Consider the following 21900-nt stretch of genomic DNA (forward strand, 5'->3'; position numbering starts at 1 on the left):
TGTCAAGAGTAACAAGAAGGGTTTCTTCAGGTATGTTGGCAACAAGAAGAAAGCCAAGGAAAGTGTGGGCCCCTTACTGAATGAGGGAGGCAACCTAGTGACAGAGGATGTGGAAAAAGCTAATGTACTCAATGCTTTCTTTGCCTCTGTCTTCACTAACAAGGTCAGCTCCCAGACTGCTGCGCTGGGCATCACAAAATGGGGAAGAGATGGCCAGCCCTCTGTGGAGATAGAGGTGGTTAGGGACTATTTAGAAAAGCTGGACGTGCACAAGTCCATGGGGCCGGACGAGTTGCATCCGAGAGTGCTGAAGGAATTGGCGGCTGTGATTGCAGAGCCATTGGCCATTATCTTTGAAAACTCGTGGCGAACGGGGGAAGTCCCGGATGACTGGAAAAAGGCTAATGTAGTGCCAATCTTTAAAAAAGGGAAGAAGGAGGATCCTGGGAACTACAGGCCAGTCAGCCTCACCTCAGTCCCTGGAAAAATCATGGAGCAGGTCCTCAAAGAATCAATCCTGAAGCACTTGCATGAGAGGAAAGTGATCAGGAGCAGTCAGCATGGATTCACCAAGGGAAGGTCATGCCTGACTAATCTAATCACCTTCTATGATGAGATTACTGGTTCTGTGGATGAAGGGAAAGCAGTGGATGTATTGTTTCTTGACTTTAGCAAAGCTTTTGACACGGTCTCCCACAGTATTCTTGTCAGCAAGTTAAGGAAGTATGGGCTGGATGAATGCACTATAGGGTGGGTAGAAAGCTGGCTAGATTGTCGGGCTCAACGGGTAGTGATCAATGGCTCCATGTCTAGATGGCAGCCGGTGTCAAGTGGAGTGCCTCAGGGGTCGGTCCTGGGGCCGGTTTTGTTCAATATCTTCATAAATGATCTGGAGGATGGTGTAGATTGCACTCTCAGCAAATTTGCGGATGATACTAAACTGGGAGGAGTGGTAGATACGCTGGAGGGGAGGGATAGGATACAGAAGGACCTAGACAAATTGGAGGATTGGGCCAAAAGAAATCTGATGAGGTTCAATAAGGATAAGTGCAGGGTCCTGCACTTAGGACGGAAGAATCCAATGCACCGCTACAGTCTAGGGGCCGAATGGCTAGGCAGCAGTTCTGCGGAAAAGGACTTAGGGGTGACAGTGGATGAGAAGCTGGATATGAGTCAGCAGTGTGCCCTTGTTGCCAAGAAGGCCAATGGCTTTTTGGGATGTATAAGTAGGGGCATAGCGAGCAGATCGAGGGACGTGATCGTTCCCCTCTATTCGACATTGGTGAGGCCTCATCTGGAGTACTGTGTCCAGTTTTGGGCCCCACACTACAAGAAGGATGTGGATAAATTGGAGAGAGTCCAGCGATGGGCAACAAAAATGATTAGGGGTCTAGAACACATGACTTATGAGGAGAGGCTGAGGGAGCTGGGATTGTTTAGCCTGCAGAAGAGAAGAATGAGGGGGGATTTGATAGCTGCTTTCAACTACCTGAAAGGGGGTTCCAAAGAGGATGGATCTAGACTGTTCTCAATGGTAGCAGATGACAGAACGAGGAGTAATGGCCTCAAGTTGCAGTGGGGGAGGTTTAGATTGGATATTAGGAAAAACTTTTTCACTAAGAGGGTGGTGAAACACTGGAATGCGTTACCTAGGGAGGTGGTGGAATCTCCTTCCTTGGAAGTTTTTAAGGTCAGGCTTGACAAAGCCCTGGCTGGGATGATTTAACTGGGAATTGGTCCTGCTTCGAGCAGGGGGTTGGACTAGATGACCTTCTGGGGTCCCTTCCAACCCTGATATTCTATGATTCTATGTGCAGCCCGCTCCTTAGGGCAGGGAAGCCAGCAGTCCGGAGCAGAGTTGGAGGACCAACAGGAAAATCTGCATGTTAAAACCAACCAAAGGCAGAGTACTGAGCGCTGTGAAATGATGTTAGGAGCTCTGCTGCTGCCCTAGGCAAGGATAGTGGTGTATTCCTCCTCGTGCACCCTGGGCAGATGTAACAGAGAGACAGGATTTTCCTGCCACATGTAAAGGCTGGAAAGTAGCCAGCTGTTGTCCCCAGCTCCTGCTGCGGGTCACCCTGCCCTGAAGTCAGTTATTGTTCCCAGCTTCTCCTGCGGGTTGCTATGGCTCTCACCACTTGCCCCTGCAGCGGGCTGTGTAGCGACAAGGGAGAGCAGCTCAGTTGTGGAAGAACAAGCCGGCAGAAAGTGGCCTAGTTCTTCCCTCCTAGCCCTCTGGCCTCCGCTTTATTAGGCCAGAAGGTTCCCAGTGTGCACCCTTCCCAGTTCAGCAGGCCCTTCACAGGCAGCTGAGTCTAGACAAACGCCTCAGCCCCCTTCTTTGGGTGAGAAAACTCCGGGTGGGGTTAGCTTCCAACAAGTAGGCCAGTACTGTGGGTGCGGTCCCTTCACCTGGCCAGCTTTCAGCCTCAGGGCTTCTCTCTGAAAAACCCAGTGGGATACAAAGTTATTTCACACAGGTCCATGGGACTTTGCTCCTCGAGATCAGACATTCAGGCAGATCAGTTCCCAGCACTCTTAACAATATTGCAGGAGACTGTCTGGAAAGCTGAGGCTATCCAGAGTCATTGGGAAAGGCAACGTACGCTCCTGGTTCCTGCCAGACGCTATAGAAAGGAATACAGGTCACGTGGCCAGCTGAAGCAAGCCATGTAGTATGAGGAGAGTACACCACTCCACAAGCAGTTGCTGGACCAAGTACAGGATGCTGAGGCCAGGTCAGGGGCTGCTCTCTGTCGTCTCAGTGCTATCTTCAGGACTCCCAACCAGTTGGTGCTAGGCCAGGAGCAAATGGCTACCATAGCCGTGATCCAAATGAGGTCACCAGCCATTGTCCAGAGGGGCACTCTACAGAGCTGTGCACAAATCATGGGAACAGCTCTCTCACAGATGGAGTTTTAGCAATGCATGGAAAAGGCGGGACATGAACGAAGTCACCTGTCCTCCACTTCAGATCAGAACGATACAACCCACTCCCCATCTTACATTTAGCCTCAGAACTGGGAACACACACAGCAGGGCTCCCTCTGAAACATCTAAATAAGGTCCTAAAAGCAGCTTGTCTTCAAAGCATTTTACCATCTGGGACAGGGGTGCTCTACTGACCTCAGGATGGCACCTCCTCCTGGCCGCTCTGGGAATTAGCTCTGCCAGGCCAATGGCCCTTCCTGCGGCACGCTGTCACTTGGTGTCTTTCTCTGTAGCTCCCTCTTGTTCCAGGAGCTGCAGCCTCCTCTTGGTGACTCAGCCATCCAGCCAGGTCACTAGTAACGTTTTCCCCTTCCAGGGTGTCTTTCAAAGTCACTTTCCACCCGTGGCGCCAGGCAGGCCTCACACCCATTGTCCAGACTCAGCCACTCCTGCAGTGACCCGGGCAGTCTTCCAGCTCACTGCCCCACCAGTGCCACTTCCCTAGTGTTGGGTAGGGGAACCTGGGCCCACCCTCTACTCTGGGTTCCAGCCCAGAGACCTTACAACACGCAGCCAAGGTCTGTTCATTCCTTGCTGCTCACTTTCTAAGCTGCTTCCTACCTCATGTCCCATGGGCTCTGTTTTCCACCCTGCTCTCTTCAAGGTCCACCCTTCCTGCCAGGCCCTCAGGGTCCTACTCTTTCCCTGGGTTCTCTCCTTTCCTCTCTAATACACAGAGCGTGACCACAAACTTCCTCACAGCCTCCTTTACTGCTGCCAACTTCCAGGATTTATACTAGCCCAGCCCACCTCTACCCAGGTGAGCTTCCCTCTAGTCAAAGCTCCCCACTCAGCCTATATTACCCTTTGCTACTTAATTGGCTGATTGGGCCCACCTGGCCTACCTCAGCCCTTAGAGCCAGTGTGTGGAGTACACCCCATTGGACCATCCCACAGACTAGTCCTCCATTTGGCATATGGATGGTGTGGAGAACTGGCACTCTTCCGATTTATTTGTATGGATAACATCTGTCACTCAGTTTTGCCTCTCCCTTGTATTGTGACCCACCGGCTGTAAAGCGTTAATTTATTTTTGGAAACAGGATAAGCAATGTCATTCTTTGTTCCCAGATGTATACATTTATATTTAGCCATATTAAAATGTATATTGTCCGCTTGCACCCAACTTACCAAGCGATCCAGATTGCTCTGAATCAGTGACCTGTCCTCTTCATTATTTACCACTCCCACAATTTGTGTGTGATCTGTAAATTTCATCAGTGATAATTTTATGGTTTTTTTTCCCAAGTCATTAATAAAAATGTTAAACAGCACAAGGCCAATATCCAGTTCCTGCAGGCCCACACTAGAAACACAGGTTTCAGAGTAGCAGCCGTGTTAGTCTGTATCCGTAAAAAGAAAAGGAGGACTTGTGCCACCTTAGAGACTAACAAATTTATTAGAGCATAAACTTTCGTGAGCTACAGCTCACTTCATTAAGGTGCCACAAGTACTCCTTTTCTTTTTACTAGAAACACAGCCATTTGATGATGATGATTCCCCCTTTACAACTGTATTTTGAGACCTATCAGTTCGCCAGTTTTTAATCCATCTAACGTGTGCCATGTTCATTAAATAGCTTTCTAATTTTTAAATCAAAATGTCAAGTGGTACCAATTCAAATGTCTGACAGAAGTCGAAGTATATTGCATCAAACACTATGACCTTTTAATCTTATAATCTCATCAATAAAAGATAAATTTATAATCTCATCAATAAAAGTTATCAAGATAGTTTGACAGGATCTGTTTTCCATAAACCCATGTTACAACCCTCCTTTAATTCTTTCTTTATCAAATTCTGTATCAGCTGCTCCATTTTCTTGCCTGGGATCAATGTCAGACTGACAGGCCTATAATTACTTGGGGCGCCCCGTTTACCCTTTTAAATTATTGGCACAACATGAGCTTTCTTTCAGTCTTCTGGAATTTTCCCAATGCGCCAACGCTTATTGAAAAATCAACATTAACAGTCCGGTGAGCTCCTCAGCCAGCCCTTTTAAAACACTGTTGGATGCAAGTTATCTAGACCTGCTGATTTAAAAATGTCTAACTTTAGTAGCTGCTGTCTAATATCCTCCTGACATACTAGTGGAATAGAAAATGTTATCATATGATATGACTGCATCATCTGGATTTTTCCCCAAATACAGAACAGGAATATTTATTGAACACTTCTGCCTTTTCTGCATTATTATTGATAATTAATTCTACTATTTCCTTTTGGTAACAGACCAGAAAAGAATGTAAGGATTCTTTTTGTATCTGATATACTTAAAAATCTCTTTATTGTCCTTGTCTCTGCTGGCCATACATTTCCCCTTGTGTTGCTTTGCTTCCCATATCAGTTTTAGCTTCTGATTTATATTAATTTCTATCAACTTCCCCTTTCTTTCATTTGTTATATTTTGTATTATATTACAGCTGCCTTCACTTCCCCACTCAAACAGGTATTTTTAACCAGTACACCCTTCTTCCTCGATTGTGGCTTTTTGGGCATCTAGTAAAGTGTCTGTCATCAGATGTTTGGCTGTGTGTGTGTGTTCTTTGTGTGCTGTCCCAGCTCTGCGCAGATAGCTGGCACAGTAGACCTCAATCAAACTACCCAATGACCACAAGACTTGGTTTAGTAGCGAAGGCACCCGGCTAGGTTTATTGTCGACAAAGCAATAGCACCTGGCAGGCTCTACAAGGATACTAAAGGCTGATCTACACTATGGGGGAAGATCGATCTAAGTTACGCAACTTCAGCTGCCTGAATAACGTAGCTGAAGTCAATGTACTTAGATCTACTTACCGTGGTGTCTTCACTGTGGTGTGTCAACGGGAGATGCTCTTCCGTTGATTCCCCTTGCGCTTCTCGTTGAGGTGGAGTACTGGAGTTGATGCTAGAGCAATCAGTGGTCGATTTATCGCGTTTATACTAGACACGATAAATCGACCCCCACTGGATCGATTGCTGCCCGTCGATCCGGCCATTAGTGTAGACATGCCCTAAGACATGTATGCCCATGACAATGGATGCAGCTCAGTCAGACTTTCCACTGCCCCTAGGCTGGATGAAGGGTTAAGGTGAGGGATCCCAATATTTATAGACTGGGATAAACAATTTACGTATTTCTGTACGCGTTTCTTGACATGTTTGTTACCTCCCCTTGTATTTTCCTCCTGATGTTCCAGACAAAACATTCCTATTCGCCACCTGGCTTTGTACTTTCACTCCTGATGTTTCAGACAAAATATCACCATTCATCACTTTTGTCACACCATTTTATCGTCTGCTAGGTTGGGGTGTTCTTGTGCTGGCCTGCTGGGATGTGTTTACGTATCCGGTGTGTTTTAGCCATGCCAGCAATACTGGTGCCGAGGTCGTGTACCGGACACTGGCCTGCAGGGGAGCATCTGCTTTCGACAGGGCCTGACTTGCTCAGAGCGTAACTTCTGCTGACTTTGGTTCAGGCCTCAGGCCTTGCACCAAGCCCATGCTTCAGGCTCTTTCTTTCTACTACTGTGCCCTTAAACAATTCCCAATTGTCATTCACATTTTTCTGATTGACTTTTTTTCTCCCAGCTGATTTGGCTCATAATTGTTTTCAGCTTTGTGAAACTGGCCCTTTTGAAGCACCATCATTGGTCTGGACTTTATTCTGTTTGTACATTGTAAGTGTGATCAAGTCATGATCACTTGTATGTAAGTTACCATTAATTTTTAGTTCTGTGATCAGTCCCTCTTTATCTGTCAAGATGAGGTCTAATATAGAATTCCCCCGTGCTGGAGGCCACACTTCCTTAGTTGCACAGGTTCGAGTTCAGCCTGGCCCCTAAGGACCAGTCTGGGGTGGGAGATCAGCAAAGGAGGCACTTCCTGTGTTGAGGCTTTGAGCTGCTGGGAGCCAGCTGAAGAGTTCTTGTTAGGGGGCAAGGATGGTGTCAGGGCTGATTCCCCTCTCTGGCACTTGGAGTGTCGAAGGTGGGGGCCTGCAAGGATTCTAAAAATTAATACTGGCCACTCCAGGCTGGTATTAAACTCCCAAGATTACAGCTTCTCTCTGACCTTGGATGGGTAGATGCTGCCACCACCCAAGTGCAAAAACCCCTTTGAGAACCCAGGAAGGTGCACTTGGGGATTCCTTCCTGTGCGGCACCCTCAAGCCCTTTCACTTCCCCTCCGGGGAAGAGCTGAGAAAGAAAACAAAGGAAATCAGCTGTTGCCACCAGCTAATTAAACAACGTGCACAAACCTCTTAGGACACAAAATCCAATCCTGTTCTTAAAAAAGATCAATTTTCTTACAAACAAAAAGAAAGAAAATACATTTGAAAACTCAGGCTATTGCTAGTTTTTAAAAACCCACTTACAAGAATTAAGCATCAAGAATAACCTTCTTGAGGTCCAGCTTAAAGGTTACAAGCAAAACAAAAGCATTTGGGGTTAGCACAGAGGAGTCCACAAGGCATAAAGAAATAAACAGAGATAAACCTAATCACGTCTTCTTAGACATTCCTGATCTACTTACATATCTGGGGTTTCAAATTAGTAGTTTCTAGGTATGATTCAGATGATTTTCATACCTGGCCCAAGCTTCGTACAGCATAGTTCCAGCCCTGTCTCTGCTTCTCCCTGAGAACAACAACAGACAGACAAAGGGGACGTTTTTTTCCCAATTTTAAAAAGTTCTAGCCTTCCCATTGACTCTTTTGGTCAGGTGCCCACTCCCTTCCTTTTACCTATGCAGGGAGACTTTTTAACTCTTTACAGGTAAAGCAAGTAGCTAACTGGCTGGCTGGATGTCCATAAAAGGGAGCTATCCCCCCTTAATTTATCACAGATGGTTTATCGGTGAAGGCTCTGGACTAGCAGTCAGGGCTGCTCTTAGTTGGGCCTGGTTGCGGCGGGCCCCCGGGGCCGCTGTGAGTGGGGTCAGAGAGTCAGCTATTATGGGGAATCCCCAGCTTGAATGGTCAGCCAGCTTTCCAGCTCCTTTGCACTGCTAGTGTGGCACAGAGTGGTGAGACGTAGGCCCAGCGGCTGTGTCAGAAGGCTTGAAAAGCTCACATGATGTAAATCATATTGCTCCGTGATGCCTGACAATGGCACGGCCAGGAGAACAGTGGCAGTTAGCAGAATCTCCAGGCCCTAGCTGGATTGCTCCAAGTCCTGTACAAGGTAAGGGTCCGTCTCTCTGAGAGTCTGATAGAGTTCTTGTTGGGCCCGAGCTCCTTTCCTCTCAACCAGTTGCAATAAGGCATCGTTCATCATTCGACTTGTCTGTTCACTTCTCACCTCTTCCTCTCCTTCACTGCTAAGTAGCTGGGCCACCCGTAAGCGCACCAGCACAGGCTGGATCTGTCCCATTCGATCACGGTGCTTCCCCACGAAGGCTGCACCTAATGGAGACACCAGCCCTGCATTACTCTGCTGTACATGGGAGATAAAACCCTGCGTTAGTCTTCCTCCCCTGTGCCATTCTGGGTTGCAGGGACTTGCTCCCACCCCGTACATGAGACTCTTCTAGCCCAAAGCACACAGCCTTTGCAGAAAGGTTATAAAGTCACTTACAGTTGCATATGGTAGGTAAGGACTCCTCCATTTTGACTTCAGACACTAACAAAGGGTTGCTGAACAACCCTGAGGTTCTGGTGCAACAGCCAACACTGCTACACATTCCAGGCCCTCCCAGCAGCCTCTCCCATGGTGGGGTACAGCTAGCGATGTGATCATTAATGAGCCGGGGAAGGTTTAGGATGTACACCATGAATCATAGAATATCAGGGTTGGAAGGGACCTCAGGAGGTCATCTAGTCCAACCCCCTGCTCAAAGCAGGGCCAATCTCCAATTTTCTCCCCAGATCCCTAAATGGTCCCTTCAAGGATTGAGCTCACAACCCTGGGTTTAGCAGGCCAATGCTCAAACCACTGAGCTATTCCTCCCCCCAAACCATGAAACCAGTTCTTAGCAGGGGCATCGTTAGATTGCAGACTAGTCTCCCTAGCGGAGGAAAGATTGTACAGTGGTTCAGGCACTAGCCTGAGACCTGGGTTCAAGTCCTTGCTCTGCCAGAGATTCCTGGCATGGCCTTGGGCAAGTCACTCAGCCTCTCTACACCTCCGTGCCCATCTGTACAACGGCGATCCTAGCTCTGCCCTGCTGCACAGGAGTGTTGGAGGATAAATACAGTAAAGATTGTGAGGGGCTCTGGTTCTAAAGTCATATGAGTAATGAAGCTAGCTAGCTAAGGGAGTGGTGACATGTCACCGCACTGCACACAGCGCTGCAGAATGGTAAATGCAAGAAGCAAACCAAAAAATGTCAGGGTTTGAAAATAAACCCAAGGCCAGAGAGTTCCAGAGTGTCTATAAATCCGGTTTCCATTTGCTAACTGGCCAATGTCTGCTCTCCCATTCACCACTGTAAGCCCAGGGTCACCCCACTGAGGAGAACTGAGTTATTCCAGATTCATGCCAGCGTGACTGATAACCTAATGTGACAGAAATCAGGGGAAGTCTTATCATTGGTTTTCATGGGATTTGGACTGGGCCCTGTGTGATGTTGCACTCCATATGCTTTATGGAAATATGCTTATGAATATGACATAACTGGAATATGTTTTATGCTAAATACCCCATGTATGGTGTCATTAGAAAGCTTGTAATCTACTAAGTGTGTTCATCCTACTCGGTTGCAAGTATTATTTCTATATCTGGAGTTAGGAGAATATGATATAGACTTGTATCAATGATGTAAACATATTAAGTGGAGGCCATTAAGGGTGCTCCAGAAACAATCAGTTGTAAATGGCCTTAGTTACTTGAAAGCCTTCCTGTGTACGTGTGGGCCAGCCCATAGGGAATAGAGACTAGGGGTCTTACAGTGACATGTGACCATGTCACCTGATAATGAAATGCATCTTAAATCTGGTACTTTTCCATTTAGAAGGAGGGGTGGGGACCCAGAGAGACAAAAGATTCCCGCCTTATGCCAAAGATATAAAAAGGGGTGGAGCAGGACAAAGGCTGCCAGTCATGAAAAAACCCCTGCTTACCACCAGAGATGTCTGCTGATCTTACAAAGGCTGTACCAGGTGAAAGGATTTGGCCCAGACTAGGAAGAGTCTAGTCTGTGAAAGGAGCTTATTGGAACATCTCTGAGAGTGAGATATTATCTGTAATCAGTTTCTTAATGTATTAAGCTTAGACTTGCATGTTTTTGATTTATTTTGCTTAGTGACTTACTTTGTTCTGTCTGGTTTCAGAGTAGCAGCCATGTTAGTCTGTATTCGTAAAAAGAAAAGGAGTACTTGTGGCACCTTAGAGACTAACAAATTTATTGCTCATATAAATTTGTTAGTCTCTAAGGTGCTACAAGTACTCCTTTACTTTTTGTTCTGTCTGTTATGACTTGAAACCATTTAAATCCTACTTTTTATACTTAATAAAATCACTTTTGTTTATTAATAAACCCAGAGTAAGTGATCAATACCTGGGGGAGCTAACAGCTGTGCATATCTCTCTACCAAAGTGTTATAGAAGGTGGACAATTTATGAATTTACCCTGTATAAGCTTTATACAGAGTAAAACGGATTTATTTGGGGTTTGGATCCCACTGGGAGCTGGGTGTCTGGGTGCTGGAGACAGGTGCCTAGTGGTTTTTAGTTAAGTCTCCAGCTTTGGGGACGTGGACCAGACCCTAGGTCTGTGTTGCAGCAGGTTAGTGTGCCTGGCTCAATAAGGCAGGGTTCTGGAATCCCAAGCTGGCAGGGAAAATGGGCTCAGAGGTAATTTCAGCACATCAGGTGACAGTCCCAAGGGGGGTCTCTGTGACCGAACCCATCACAAAGTAGTGTAGTGCAATCTCTTTGTCGGGGCGGGGATTCAGTGGAATGGGGGCAGAGCAGGGGTGGGAAGAGACGGGGTGGGGGTGGAGCATGGGTGGGAAGAGACGGGGTGGGGGTTTGGAGGAAGGGGTGGAGCGGGAGCAGGGTGAGGGGCGGAGCGGGAAGAGACAGGGCGGGCTGGGGCTGCATCGCTCATTGCTGCCAGTGCCAGACCCCCCGCTACCTCCCCAGGGCGTCCTGGACCCCGGGTTCCCCTGAAGCGCAGGGCTCTCCAAAGCGTGGGGCTCAGGGTGGTTGCCTCGGTCTGTCCTATGGATGGGACGGCTCTGAAAATATAAGCCCAGACGTTGGTGGAGCCAGGCCCATGTTCCTGAATATTGGTGCATGGGGACCACAGGCCCATATAACTTGCCACCTCTGAGCGAGCTTGTCACAGCCAGCCCTGTTAGGGGTTGGGTGGGCAGGGGCGGAAAGGTTGTTTTAATTGCAGAAACCAATTTCTAAGTCATGTATTTTCTAGCTCTCCCAGTCCTGACTGATACAACAAAAGCAATTCAACAGGTCAGTATAAAGGGTATGGTAGCACACATGGCAGAGTTAAGGTTAGGATTGGGTAATTATCAAGAACTTTGAACACTTTGTGTTTTTAATAATCTTAAAACTTTAACTTAGAATTTTTTGGCTTTCAGGTTTTTTGGTTTTTTTACAACTCTTGACATTCTGATAAGATTTCAGCAGAACATTGGGAATTGATATGTCTTTGCAACCTTAACTCTAGCTTACAGGGATTTTGGTCAGAAAGTCGTCACAGCGACGGAAAAGGTGACCTAGTAGGTCTTTTTCCATCTCCAGTGTCTGTGTGTCAAGCAGGAGGACTGGATGTGCCAACAGAATGGATTCAGACTATGGAAACTCAAAGCTCTGTAAAAATCAGACTGACCTGTGAGCGTTTGGGAGGACAAAGCAGAAAGACTAACATCCCCTAGAAGAGAAAAGAAAGGAATCAGTCAAGCAGCCAGTTGATTCTCTCATTTGTGGGAGGCCTGGATAACACTGGAGACTATCAGAGGCTAAGGGCAATCTGAGAGGCTCTGCATTCCAAGAGCCCCTTGGCTAGCCAGGTGTCTGACCTGTCACTAAAGTTGTACTGGATAGCTCCCTTCACACACAGAATCTTCAAAGAGTTGGTTAATTTCCTGAAGATAATTTCTGGAATCTCAGGAGGAACCAGCATCAAAATATTCTGGGGGTGTTGCAGACCATGCCTCTGGAGTAGTGGTTCTCAACCAGGGGTACATGTATTTCTGGGGGTACGCAGATGTTTTCCGGCACATCAACTCAGCTAGATATTTGCCTAGATTTACAACAGGCTACATGAAAAGCACTAGTGAAGTCAGTACAACCTAAAATTTCATACAGACAATGACTCGTTTATACTGCTATACATACTATACGCTGAAATGTAAGTACAATATTTATATTCCAATTGATTTATTTTATAATTATATGGTAAAATGAGGAAATCAGCAATTTTTCAGTAATAGTGTGCTGGGACACTTTTGTATTTGTATGTCTGATTTTGTAAGCAAGTAGTTTTTAAGGGAGGTGAAACTTGGGGGTATGTTAGACAAATCTGAAAGGAATACAGTAGTCTGGAAGGGTTGAGAGCCACTGTTCCAGATCACCCCATGGGGTGGGGACATGCACTTCCTCTGTCCCCAACACCCTTCTCTGGCTGCAAGTGTTACTATAATATTGGTCTGCCAAAGGACAGTGGGTGGGGAATGTCCCTCTGGCTACGAGTCTCAGGGGTAGTTCCCCTGTTTCTGGGGCTTATCAGTAGTCTAAATGGAAAAGAGAACAATATAACCATCGCATTGTCTCTCAGTCAGCCTAAATTCACCCGCTGTCCTTGTAAGGTGAATGGAGTAACAGTCTCTGAGCAAGAGCTGGGTGGTAACGCCTTGTCAGTCTGAGGGGTCCAGGCTCAAAGAGAAAAACAAAAACCCCAAAGTTAAAAGGTCCCTCTACTTTTCTAGAGTCCAGGCAGCAGGATCCCCAGCTGCTCCTCTAGTGGGCAGTCCCTGCTTGGGCCAGCGGTTTGGGAGCTTTGCTGTGGAGCTCTGCTTCGCTCCGAGTGCCAACTCCCACTGCCCAAGGAGCCAGCCTTCTCCAGGCCGCAGAGGCCTCACAGGTGTATCGGGTTTGAGCTGAGTGTGCGCAGAGAAGCTCATTAATCCCCTCCTAGGTTGCATGGGAACTTGCCCCATCACAGGGATTTAGGACTTAACCATTATTCTGGGGGATACTAGAGCATCCTGTGAAATAAGTTACCCTCTCTCTGGGGGTGCAAGGTGGTGCTGTTTAGAGCTCGCTGGACTAACTTCCTTAGGGAGGATGCAAAGCGTGTGAGAGTCTCTTCACACTAACTGTACGATATTGAGAGGGTCAGCAGCTCTTGGCAGAGATACATAGAGATTAGGAACACAAAATCTTGTCTTACATTCTCAGCTGAATTTAACTGGAAGCCTTAATGAGTGCAGTCTCTCCAGCTGTTTGAGCAGAGAATTCGTCCCCTCTTAACATCGCTCATCGCACATCAGCCACAAACACAGTGCTCTTCTCTTTGCAATTTTCGGTGACACTTTCCATCCCTAACAGTGTGTTTTCTTTCTCTCTTTTCTCATCCTATCCTGTCCTTTGAGTGCCTGTTCAATGTGTGATACAAGTCTCTGAATTCCTTGCCTGGCATCACTTGCTAGTCGATGCTTTCTCTCCATTGAGTTAAAAAAGTGATGGAGAGTAGAATGGATGATTTTGGATTTTTTTAAAATGGGCCATGTACTGTAAAAGCTGGATATTTCTCTTATCTCTGCCTGTAGTGTGGAACTGCACTTTCCCCCTTGCACTGTGATGTGTATCCTGGTTATTTTATTTTAATTGGAAATTGAATTTAAAAGGTCAGATGCATTGCTATGTATGCACTGGGAACCTAGGAGACCAGCCGTGCAACACCCCCCCCACAGTTGGTTCCTCCCTCCCTTTCTCCTTTGGGAGGTCTTCACATTAAACTCAGGGATGGGACCTGACAAAATTAGGATTCCCTTTCGGGCTCCTTTTCCTTAGTGACAGACTGCTGCCCACATCTGCCCTCCCTGCAGGGACCGCAGCTGATCCCCACCACAAAGCAAGCATGGCTCCCCTCAATGGGTGCTGATCTCTGTGTTGGAGAATAAACTGCCCTGGTTAGAGGGGAAGGGGATTTAGTGGTGTTTGATCCACAGGATTCAGTTCAATTGAATAAGATTATTTGCCTCAGCAATAGAGATTGCAAATCTCTGACAGCTGATTTAGGGCCCCAGCCAAAATCCAATGAAGTCAATAGAAAGTCTCCCACAGATGTTAATGGGCTTTGGGTCGGGGCCTCTGTACCTTTCCCAGATCACTGTGCCTCCGGCATCAGCATGATTCACAATAACCACCCCATCTCCCCTGAAGTTCTGCTCAAAATGTCATCCACATGGAACTACCATCTGCTGATCCTACCTGGCCTCACCAAGGCCTCCCAGACCAAGCTGCCATCATCTTGACCATTCACATGGAGCCTGATTTCCTTCTCCATCACCCTGGTGTAGATCTCAATATATGACTGCTGCTCCACTGGGCTCCAATAGCAGAAGTGCAGTTGCTGAAGCAAAGAGAGAAGGGGTTGGGAGAATCTCGCTCCTCAGCCAAGAGCAGGAATGAACAATCACATGCACCAGGCCACATCTCCTCCCCAGAACAGCGAGAGAATTGCCAGGGGAACATACAGCTGGCAGGACTCGTAAGGGTCTGTCCGAGCTGAAGTACAGCCATGGCAGGGCACCTGGTTACAATGTGGTTGTTCTAGAAACTGTTAAAGCCAGGTTCCAATTTGTACGATAGATGGGATTCAACAGTAAATAGTAAAAGGTTCTACAGCCATATAAATAAGAAGAAAACAAAGAAAGAAGTGGGACCGCTAAACACTGAGGATAGAGTGGAGGTTAAGGATAATCTAGGCATGGCCCAATATCTAAACAAATACTTTGCCTCAGTCTTTAATAAGGCTAATGAGGATCTTAGGGATAATGGTAGCATGACAAATGGGAATGAGGAAATGGAGGTAGACATTACCACATCCGAGGTAGAAGCGAAACTCGAACAGCTTAATGGGACTAAATCGGGGGGCCCAGATAATCTTCATCCAAGAATATTAAAGGAATTGGCACATGAAATTGCAAGCCCATTAGAAAGACTTTTTAATGAATCTGTAAACTCAGGGGTTGTACCGTATGACTGGAGAATTGCTAACATAGTTCCTATCTTTAAGAAAGGAAAAAAAAGTGATCTAGGTAACTACAGGTCTGTTAGTTTGACATCTGTAGTATGCAATGTCTTGGAGAAAATTTTGAAGGAGAAAATAGTTAAGGACATTGACGTCAATTGTAAATGGGACAAAATAAGACATGGTTTTACAAAAGGTAGATCGTGCCAAACCAACCTGATCTCCTTCTTTGAGAAAGTAACAGACTTTTTAGACAAAGGAAATGCAGTGGATCTAATTTACCTAGATTTCAGTATGGCTTTTGATACGGTGCCACATGGGAAATTATTAGTTAAATTGGAAAAGATGGGGATCCATATGAAAATTGAAAAGTGGATAAGGAATTGGTTAAAAGGGAGACTACAGCGGGTCATAATGAAAGGTGAACTGTCAGGCTGGAGGGAGGTTACCAGTGGAGTTCCTCAGGGATTGATTTTGGGACCAATCTTATTTAATCTTTTTATTACTGACCTCAGCACAAAAAGTGGGAGTGTGCTAATAAAGTTTGCAGACGATACAAAGCTGGGAGGTATTGCCAATTTAGAGAAGGACCAGGATATCATACAGGAGGATCTGGATGACCTTGTAAACTGGAGTAATAGTAATAGGATGAAATTTAATAATGAAAAGTGTAAAGTCATGCATTTAGGGATTAATAACAAGAATTTTAGTTATAAGCTGGGGACGCATCAATTAGAAGTAACGGAGAAGGAGAAGGACCTTAGAGTATTGGTTGACCACAGGATGACTATGAGCCGCCAATGTAATATGGCCGTAAAAAAGGCTAATGTGGTCTTGCGATGCATCAGGCGAGGTATTTCCAGTAGGGATAAGGAGGTGTTAGTACCGTTATACAAGGCACTGGTGAGACCTCACCTGGAATACTGTGTGCAGTTCTGGTCTCCCATGTTTAAGAAAGATGAATTCAAACTGGAACAGGTACAGAGAAGGGCTACTAGGATGATCCGAGGAATGGAAAACCTGTCTTACGAAAGGAGACTCAAGGAGCTTGGCTTGTTTAGCCTAATCAAAAGAAGGCTGAGGGGAGATATGATTGCTCTCTATAAATATATCAGAGGGATAAATACCAGGGAGGGAGAGGAATTATTTAAGCTCAGTACCAATGTGGACACAAGAACAAATGGATATAAACTGGCCGTCGGGAAGTTTAGACTTGAAATTAGACAAAGGTTTCTAACCATCAGAGGAGTGAAGTTTTGGAATAGCCTTCCAAGGGAAGCAGTGGGGACAAAAGACCTATCTGGCTTCAAGATTAAACTTGATTAGTTAATGGAGAAGATGGTATGATGGGATAACATGATTTTGGCAATTAATTGATCTTTAACTATTCATGGTAAATAGGCCCAATGGCCTGTGATGGGATGTTAGATGGGGTGGGATCTGAGTTACTACAGAGAATTCTTTTCTGGGTATCTGGCTGGTGAATCTTGCCCACATGCTCAGGGTTCAGCTGATCGCCATATTTGGGGTCGGGAAGGAATTTTCCTCCAGGGCAGATTGGAAGAGACCCTGGGGGTTTTTCACCTTCCTCTGCAGCATGGGGCACGGGTCACTTGCTGGAGGATTCTCTGCACGTTGAAGTCTTTAAACCATGATTTGAGGACTTCAATAGCTCAGACATAGGTGAGAGGTTTATTGCAGGAGTGCATGGGTGAGTTTCTGTGGCCTGCATTGTGCAGGAGGTCAGACTAGATGATCATAATGGTCCCTTCTGACCTTAATATCTATCTATGAGTCTATGCGTGTCCCTGAGCTGTGCCAAAGCCTTGGACAATTTAGGGCTGCTGTACAATTCAGGGATATGGTTAAGATCGTGTCTACACTGCAAAATAGAACCAGGCTTTAACTGTGTCAGGAAGAAACTTTTGTAACCAGTTCATGATATGGTAGCACTTGTATAGTAGGTGGGCCCTGACCGAGTACCCTCAGGAAATCACAAATCTCAGTATCAAAGGGTTAGACACAAGATATGACATGTGCCAAAGCCTCTGAAAGGCCAGCTGCTGCAGTTAGTCTGGGATCGAATGTAAAGGTCTATATGAAACCCAGCAGAGAAACACAGAACATCTCCCAGAGCTGACAGTGGGACACCCACAGCTGACTGTAGGGTCTGATCTCTGTCCAATGCTCCAGATAAAAGTGAACTCCACCTAGGTCCCTGTCAATATAGCTTTGGGACAAATTCCTTCTTGATCCCTGTGTGGGGTATACAAACCCCACACTGGGAAGGAAGGGGTTAAAGGACAATACTGGGCCCAGCTAGCCCCGCCCCGCCCTGCCCCTCCAGCCCCGCAGAGCATGCTCCAGCTGGAGACAGGGTTGAAAAGGGAGCAGCCCCGGTCAGAAGAGGAAGGCTGGGACAGGGAGGAATGCAGACATGCTGGAGGCTCATGCAAAGATGTCAGAGACGCCTCCCTGACATCTCCAGGACTGTGTGCTGAGGGTTGGGGCTGACAGTTGGGTTTCCCTTTTATATTTTCTTTCTCCTTGTCTGGGACCAGAAGTGGAGAGAGCAGTGGTAGGAAGCGATGCAGGGATGGTAACACAGGGGGTCCCCAACCCTCCTTGCTGCTGAGCCTCCTGGGTCAGAGCCCAGTGGAGTGGCTGGGCCCGGGCTCCCCTACCTCTACCCCACCCCCAGCTAAGTGGACACTAAGCACTAGGCCACCCAGCCCACTGATGACCCTACTACAATCCCAAACCTAATCAATTTAACCCTGTTCCTGGGGACAAAAATCACCAGTTAAGTATCTGATCCCATTAATACCTCACAACACAAATGACTGTCCCTGTTTACTCTGAATACTAGTAAGGTGGATTCTGACAGCAGCTCTGGGGCAGAGAATCCCAGTGTTTCCTGCCTTAGTGCTAGCCCAGGACAGTCCCACTTTCTGTCGGGGTTATCTCAAGATCTGATGGCCCGGACACCTGGTACCAAGACCCAAAGTACAGAGGGTCAGTCTGAGGAGGCTTGGGCACATGCCTTGACTTCCAGTTAATTTCGTCTTCTTCAACGGCCTGTCAATTTAAAGCATTGTCATTTCTGAGAAGTATGAACAGGGATCATTGAACTGCAGCCAGCTCTCCGTTCACACAAAGCATCAGAAAGGGAAAAGACTACAGTCCACATAGCCCTTTGGTAAGTCTGTGTTACAAGTCCCCCACCAGTGGGCTACAGCCATATCTATTAACCCTCACACCTCCCAGTGTGTGACACAAGCAATTAAAATGGGTGAAACGTGACCGCAGTGTAGAAAAGCTGGGATTTGTTCTGTCAAGTTATAATTGACCATACATTTTTAAACTATGAAACTGGTTTTTAAGGATGTTCTTACTCTGTGAATTAAACAATCCAGTTAAAAAAAATGGAAAAAGACTCCATCAGGTGCAGCCATAATGATCCCCACTGGGTCATCAGCAGGATTTGACCCTCTAGACCTTTCGTTCAAATATGACAGCGATGGGTGGCAGTATTGAACCCTCAGTGAGAGAGATTTCAGATCCCCTGCACAGACCACTACCACTGTTAGAGAAGTTTTCTGGTTTCCTTAGTGGCAGTGGCTGGCAGACAGGCCTCTCCCTTTCCCTCTCTGAGCAATGCATGATGCTTGGCTTTTCAGTACTTTGCTTAGCTGTTTCAGTGTATTTATGTGGCTCATTTTCACTCTAACAGCTGGGCAGAGCCCAGCCATCTTGGCAGTGGGAGTGCTATATAAATCGGATTGTGTTTTACCTTCCTCAGTGAGTGGTCGTTGGGTATCAGGTAGAGGTGGAGAGTTACATCTGCAGCACTGAGCGTCCGGTAGATCAGCACAAGGGAATGGATGGGAATAAATTTTATGGCCGAACGTATCTTTCTCCAAAGCACGCCGAGCTGGGAGAAGCTGGGATTCTCCAGTACAGCAAAGAAATTATTAATTCTAGTTGTCTGGGATGTCACCCAGAAGCACAGCACAAGTTTGAAATACAAGACAGTATAGAGTCAATACTTATAACTTTAAATACAAAAATGATACATGCACCCAGATAGCATAATCATAACCAGCAAACCATAACCTTGTCTTAGACACCGTATATGACCCCCTTTATAGAAGATTTGGTGCCATGACAGGACCTTGGTTGCAACAATGAACTATATGGTCCCAGTTTGTCAGTGATGTCACACACCTCCCCTGCTTTAAATGAATCTAGATAATTGTGGGGCCCGTAACTCCAGGACCATCGTCTCAGCAGCCTTCCGGAGAGGACCCATAACTCTATTACCCCTCTATTCAATTGATTCCTTCCTTGATTCCAACATCAGCCATAGCTCCTGGGGCTACATGACTGAAAGTCCTGAAAAGTTGCAGGGCATCTGGAGTGGACCTAAAGGCCTGAGGTTTGGGCAGGTCTGGCTCCCAATAGCCCCTCACCCAAACACAGACAGGAGACAACATGGGGGTGGTTTTCCCTGCCCTTTGGGGCATTTCCATTGATAATGCTATGTCCCTTTAAGGCCACCATACTGCTGTAATTCAGAAATCCAGGTGGAGGATCCTCTGTGCATCTATTCTAATCAGGGCTCATACTGTGCTCATCACCACCTGAGCACCTTCCAGTGAGAGAGAAACAAGCAACTGGCTAATGGAACTTTCTTCCTTCTGCGCCGAAGAAAGAAAGTAAAATTTCAAAAAGAGAGAAATGCTGATGGCCTGTGCACTTATCAGTGCAGTGTGCTGAGCACGTGGGTCAGACGGGGTGAGGGGTGTGGTGGTTCATGGCTACTGCAGGAATTGGTTCCACTGAATTGACCTGGCTCCCAAGCATGCTCTGGCTTCTGCACAAACAAGCTTCACCCTTGCAATGTGCAATTTGGTTGTGCCAAAGGAGCAGAGTGGTCGATGGTGCTTGATGTCCTTCACCTATCCGAAGCCATGACCATTTAGCACCTTTAAAATAAGGAGATCTTACACTCGACAGGGCATTGTGTCAGAAGACAATGGATTGAGTGTAGCACAGGGGTGATGTGCTTTTGAAATCCCATGTTGCTAAGCATTCTGTACCAGCTGTTGTAGCTTTTAGGCGCAGGTAGACAGCACTGCTCTAGTCCAGGGGGAAAATGTGACTGTTTGGGTATCTGCCTGTACAGTTTATGAATTCTGTGTGAGTTTATGAACTCTGTATCTTTACCAAGCTGCAAACTGCATTCTGAATATGCAGCCCTTTGCATTTGCTGTGGTCCATTTGCCTCCATGTTGGGCTGAAATTGTAAAGGCTGGTGGGGAAAGAATAACAAGAGGGTCCTTGACTTAAAATGCTTGACCATTGAAATGTAATTGCTCTAAACAATAGCGTGCCCCACCTACCCCCATCAGAAGCAGGGCCGGATTAACTTTTTGTGGGCCTGGCACCAAACATATTTGTGGGCCCCCCTGGGGAATGAAGGGGCCAGGGGCAAGAGCACAGCAGGCAGGGTGGATTTGATTTAAATCATGATTTAAATCACTAGTCAGGAAGACTCTATTTAATCATAGAATCATAGAAAATTAGGGTTGGAAGGGACCTCAGGAGGTCATCTAGTCCAACCCCCTGCTCAAAGCAGGACCAACACCAACTAAATCATCGCAGTCAGGGCTTTGTCAAGCTTGACCTTAAAAAACTCTAAGGATGGAGATTCCACCACCTCCCTAAGGAACCCATTCCAGTGCTTCACCACCCTCCTAGTGAAATAGTGTTTCCTAATTTCCAACCTAGACCTCCTCCACTGCAACTTGAGACCATTGCTCCTTGTTCTGTCATCTGCCACCACTGAGAACAGCCAAACTCCATCCTCTTTAGAACCCACCTTCAGGTAATGGAAGGCTTCTATCAAATCCCCCCTCACTCTTCTCTTCTGCAGACTAAATAACCCCAGTTCCCTCAGCCTCTCCTTGTAAGTCATGTGCCCCAGCCCCCTAATTATTTTCTTTGCCCTCCGCTGGACTCTCTCCTATTTGTCCACATCCTTTCTGTAGTGGGAGGACCAAAACTGGACACAGTACTCCAGATGTGACCTCACCAGTGCCAAATAGAGGGGAATAATCACTTCCCTCGATCTGCTGGCAATGCTCCTGCTAATACAGCCCAGTATGCCATTAGCTTTCTTGGCAACAAGGACACACAGCTGACTCATATCCAGCTTCTTGTCCACTGTAATCCCCAGGTTCTTTCTGCAGAACTGGGCTGAAGGATGCTCAATGGGTTTCTCAGCGCTTTGGCCTGTAGCTGTCAGTGAAGAATCTGCCTCCTTACCTCCCTCTTCTTCAGGAAAGAGTTGCAGATGTCTCCTGTTCCTCCAAAATGTATGCCCTGCAGGAGTTTGTACTTCATCTGATAGTGGGGCGACCATGAATCACTACTGGCCTCTATGCCTGGCAAGAACTATCATGAATACACACTGCATTGCTGGGCTTCAACAGCTCCAACACACTAGAGCTGCTGTCATGATATATCTTTTGCTTACACTTACAATGTTCCTTATGGACACCTAAGTCAGTATTGCCATTAGGGTTCACAACTAAGTTAGGGAGTCTTGTTCTCAACTTCCTGCCCAACAATGTCTCTGCAGGTGACAGCCCACGATTCACTGATGCTGCTCTGTACCTGAGTCAGCGGTCTTTTTCAAAAGTCTTTTCACAATTTTCACGCCATTCACTACAAAACGGTTGGCTTGAGAATACCTGG

General features: G+C 46.6%; 1 protein-coding gene across 1 annotated transcript; it reads right to left on the minus strand.

Moving 5' to 3' along the window:
* Positions 1–7293: 7293 nt before the first annotated feature.
* On the minus strand, positions 7294–20995 carry LOC144275781 (caspase recruitment domain-containing protein 8-like). The gene is made up of 5 exons (XM_077835322.1): positions 18932–20995; positions 14376–14517; positions 11770–11811; positions 8277–8380; positions 7294–7613 (listed from the first exon to the last, which is right to left on the minus strand). Exons 2-5 carry the CDS (start codon positions 14449–14451, stop codon positions 7548–7550), a joined length of 288 nt encoding a protein of 95 aa, XP_077691448.1. The 5' UTR covers positions 14452–14517; positions 18932–20995; the 3' UTR covers positions 7294–7547.
* Positions 20996–21900: the final 905 nt, after the last annotated feature.

Source organism: Eretmochelys imbricata, chromosome 15 (genome assembly GCF_965152235.1).
Source record: "Eretmochelys imbricata isolate rEreImb1 chromosome 15, rEreImb1.hap1, whole genome shotgun sequence".
Classification (NCBI taxonomy): domain Eukaryota; kingdom Metazoa; phylum Chordata; order Testudines; family Cheloniidae; genus Eretmochelys; species Eretmochelys imbricata.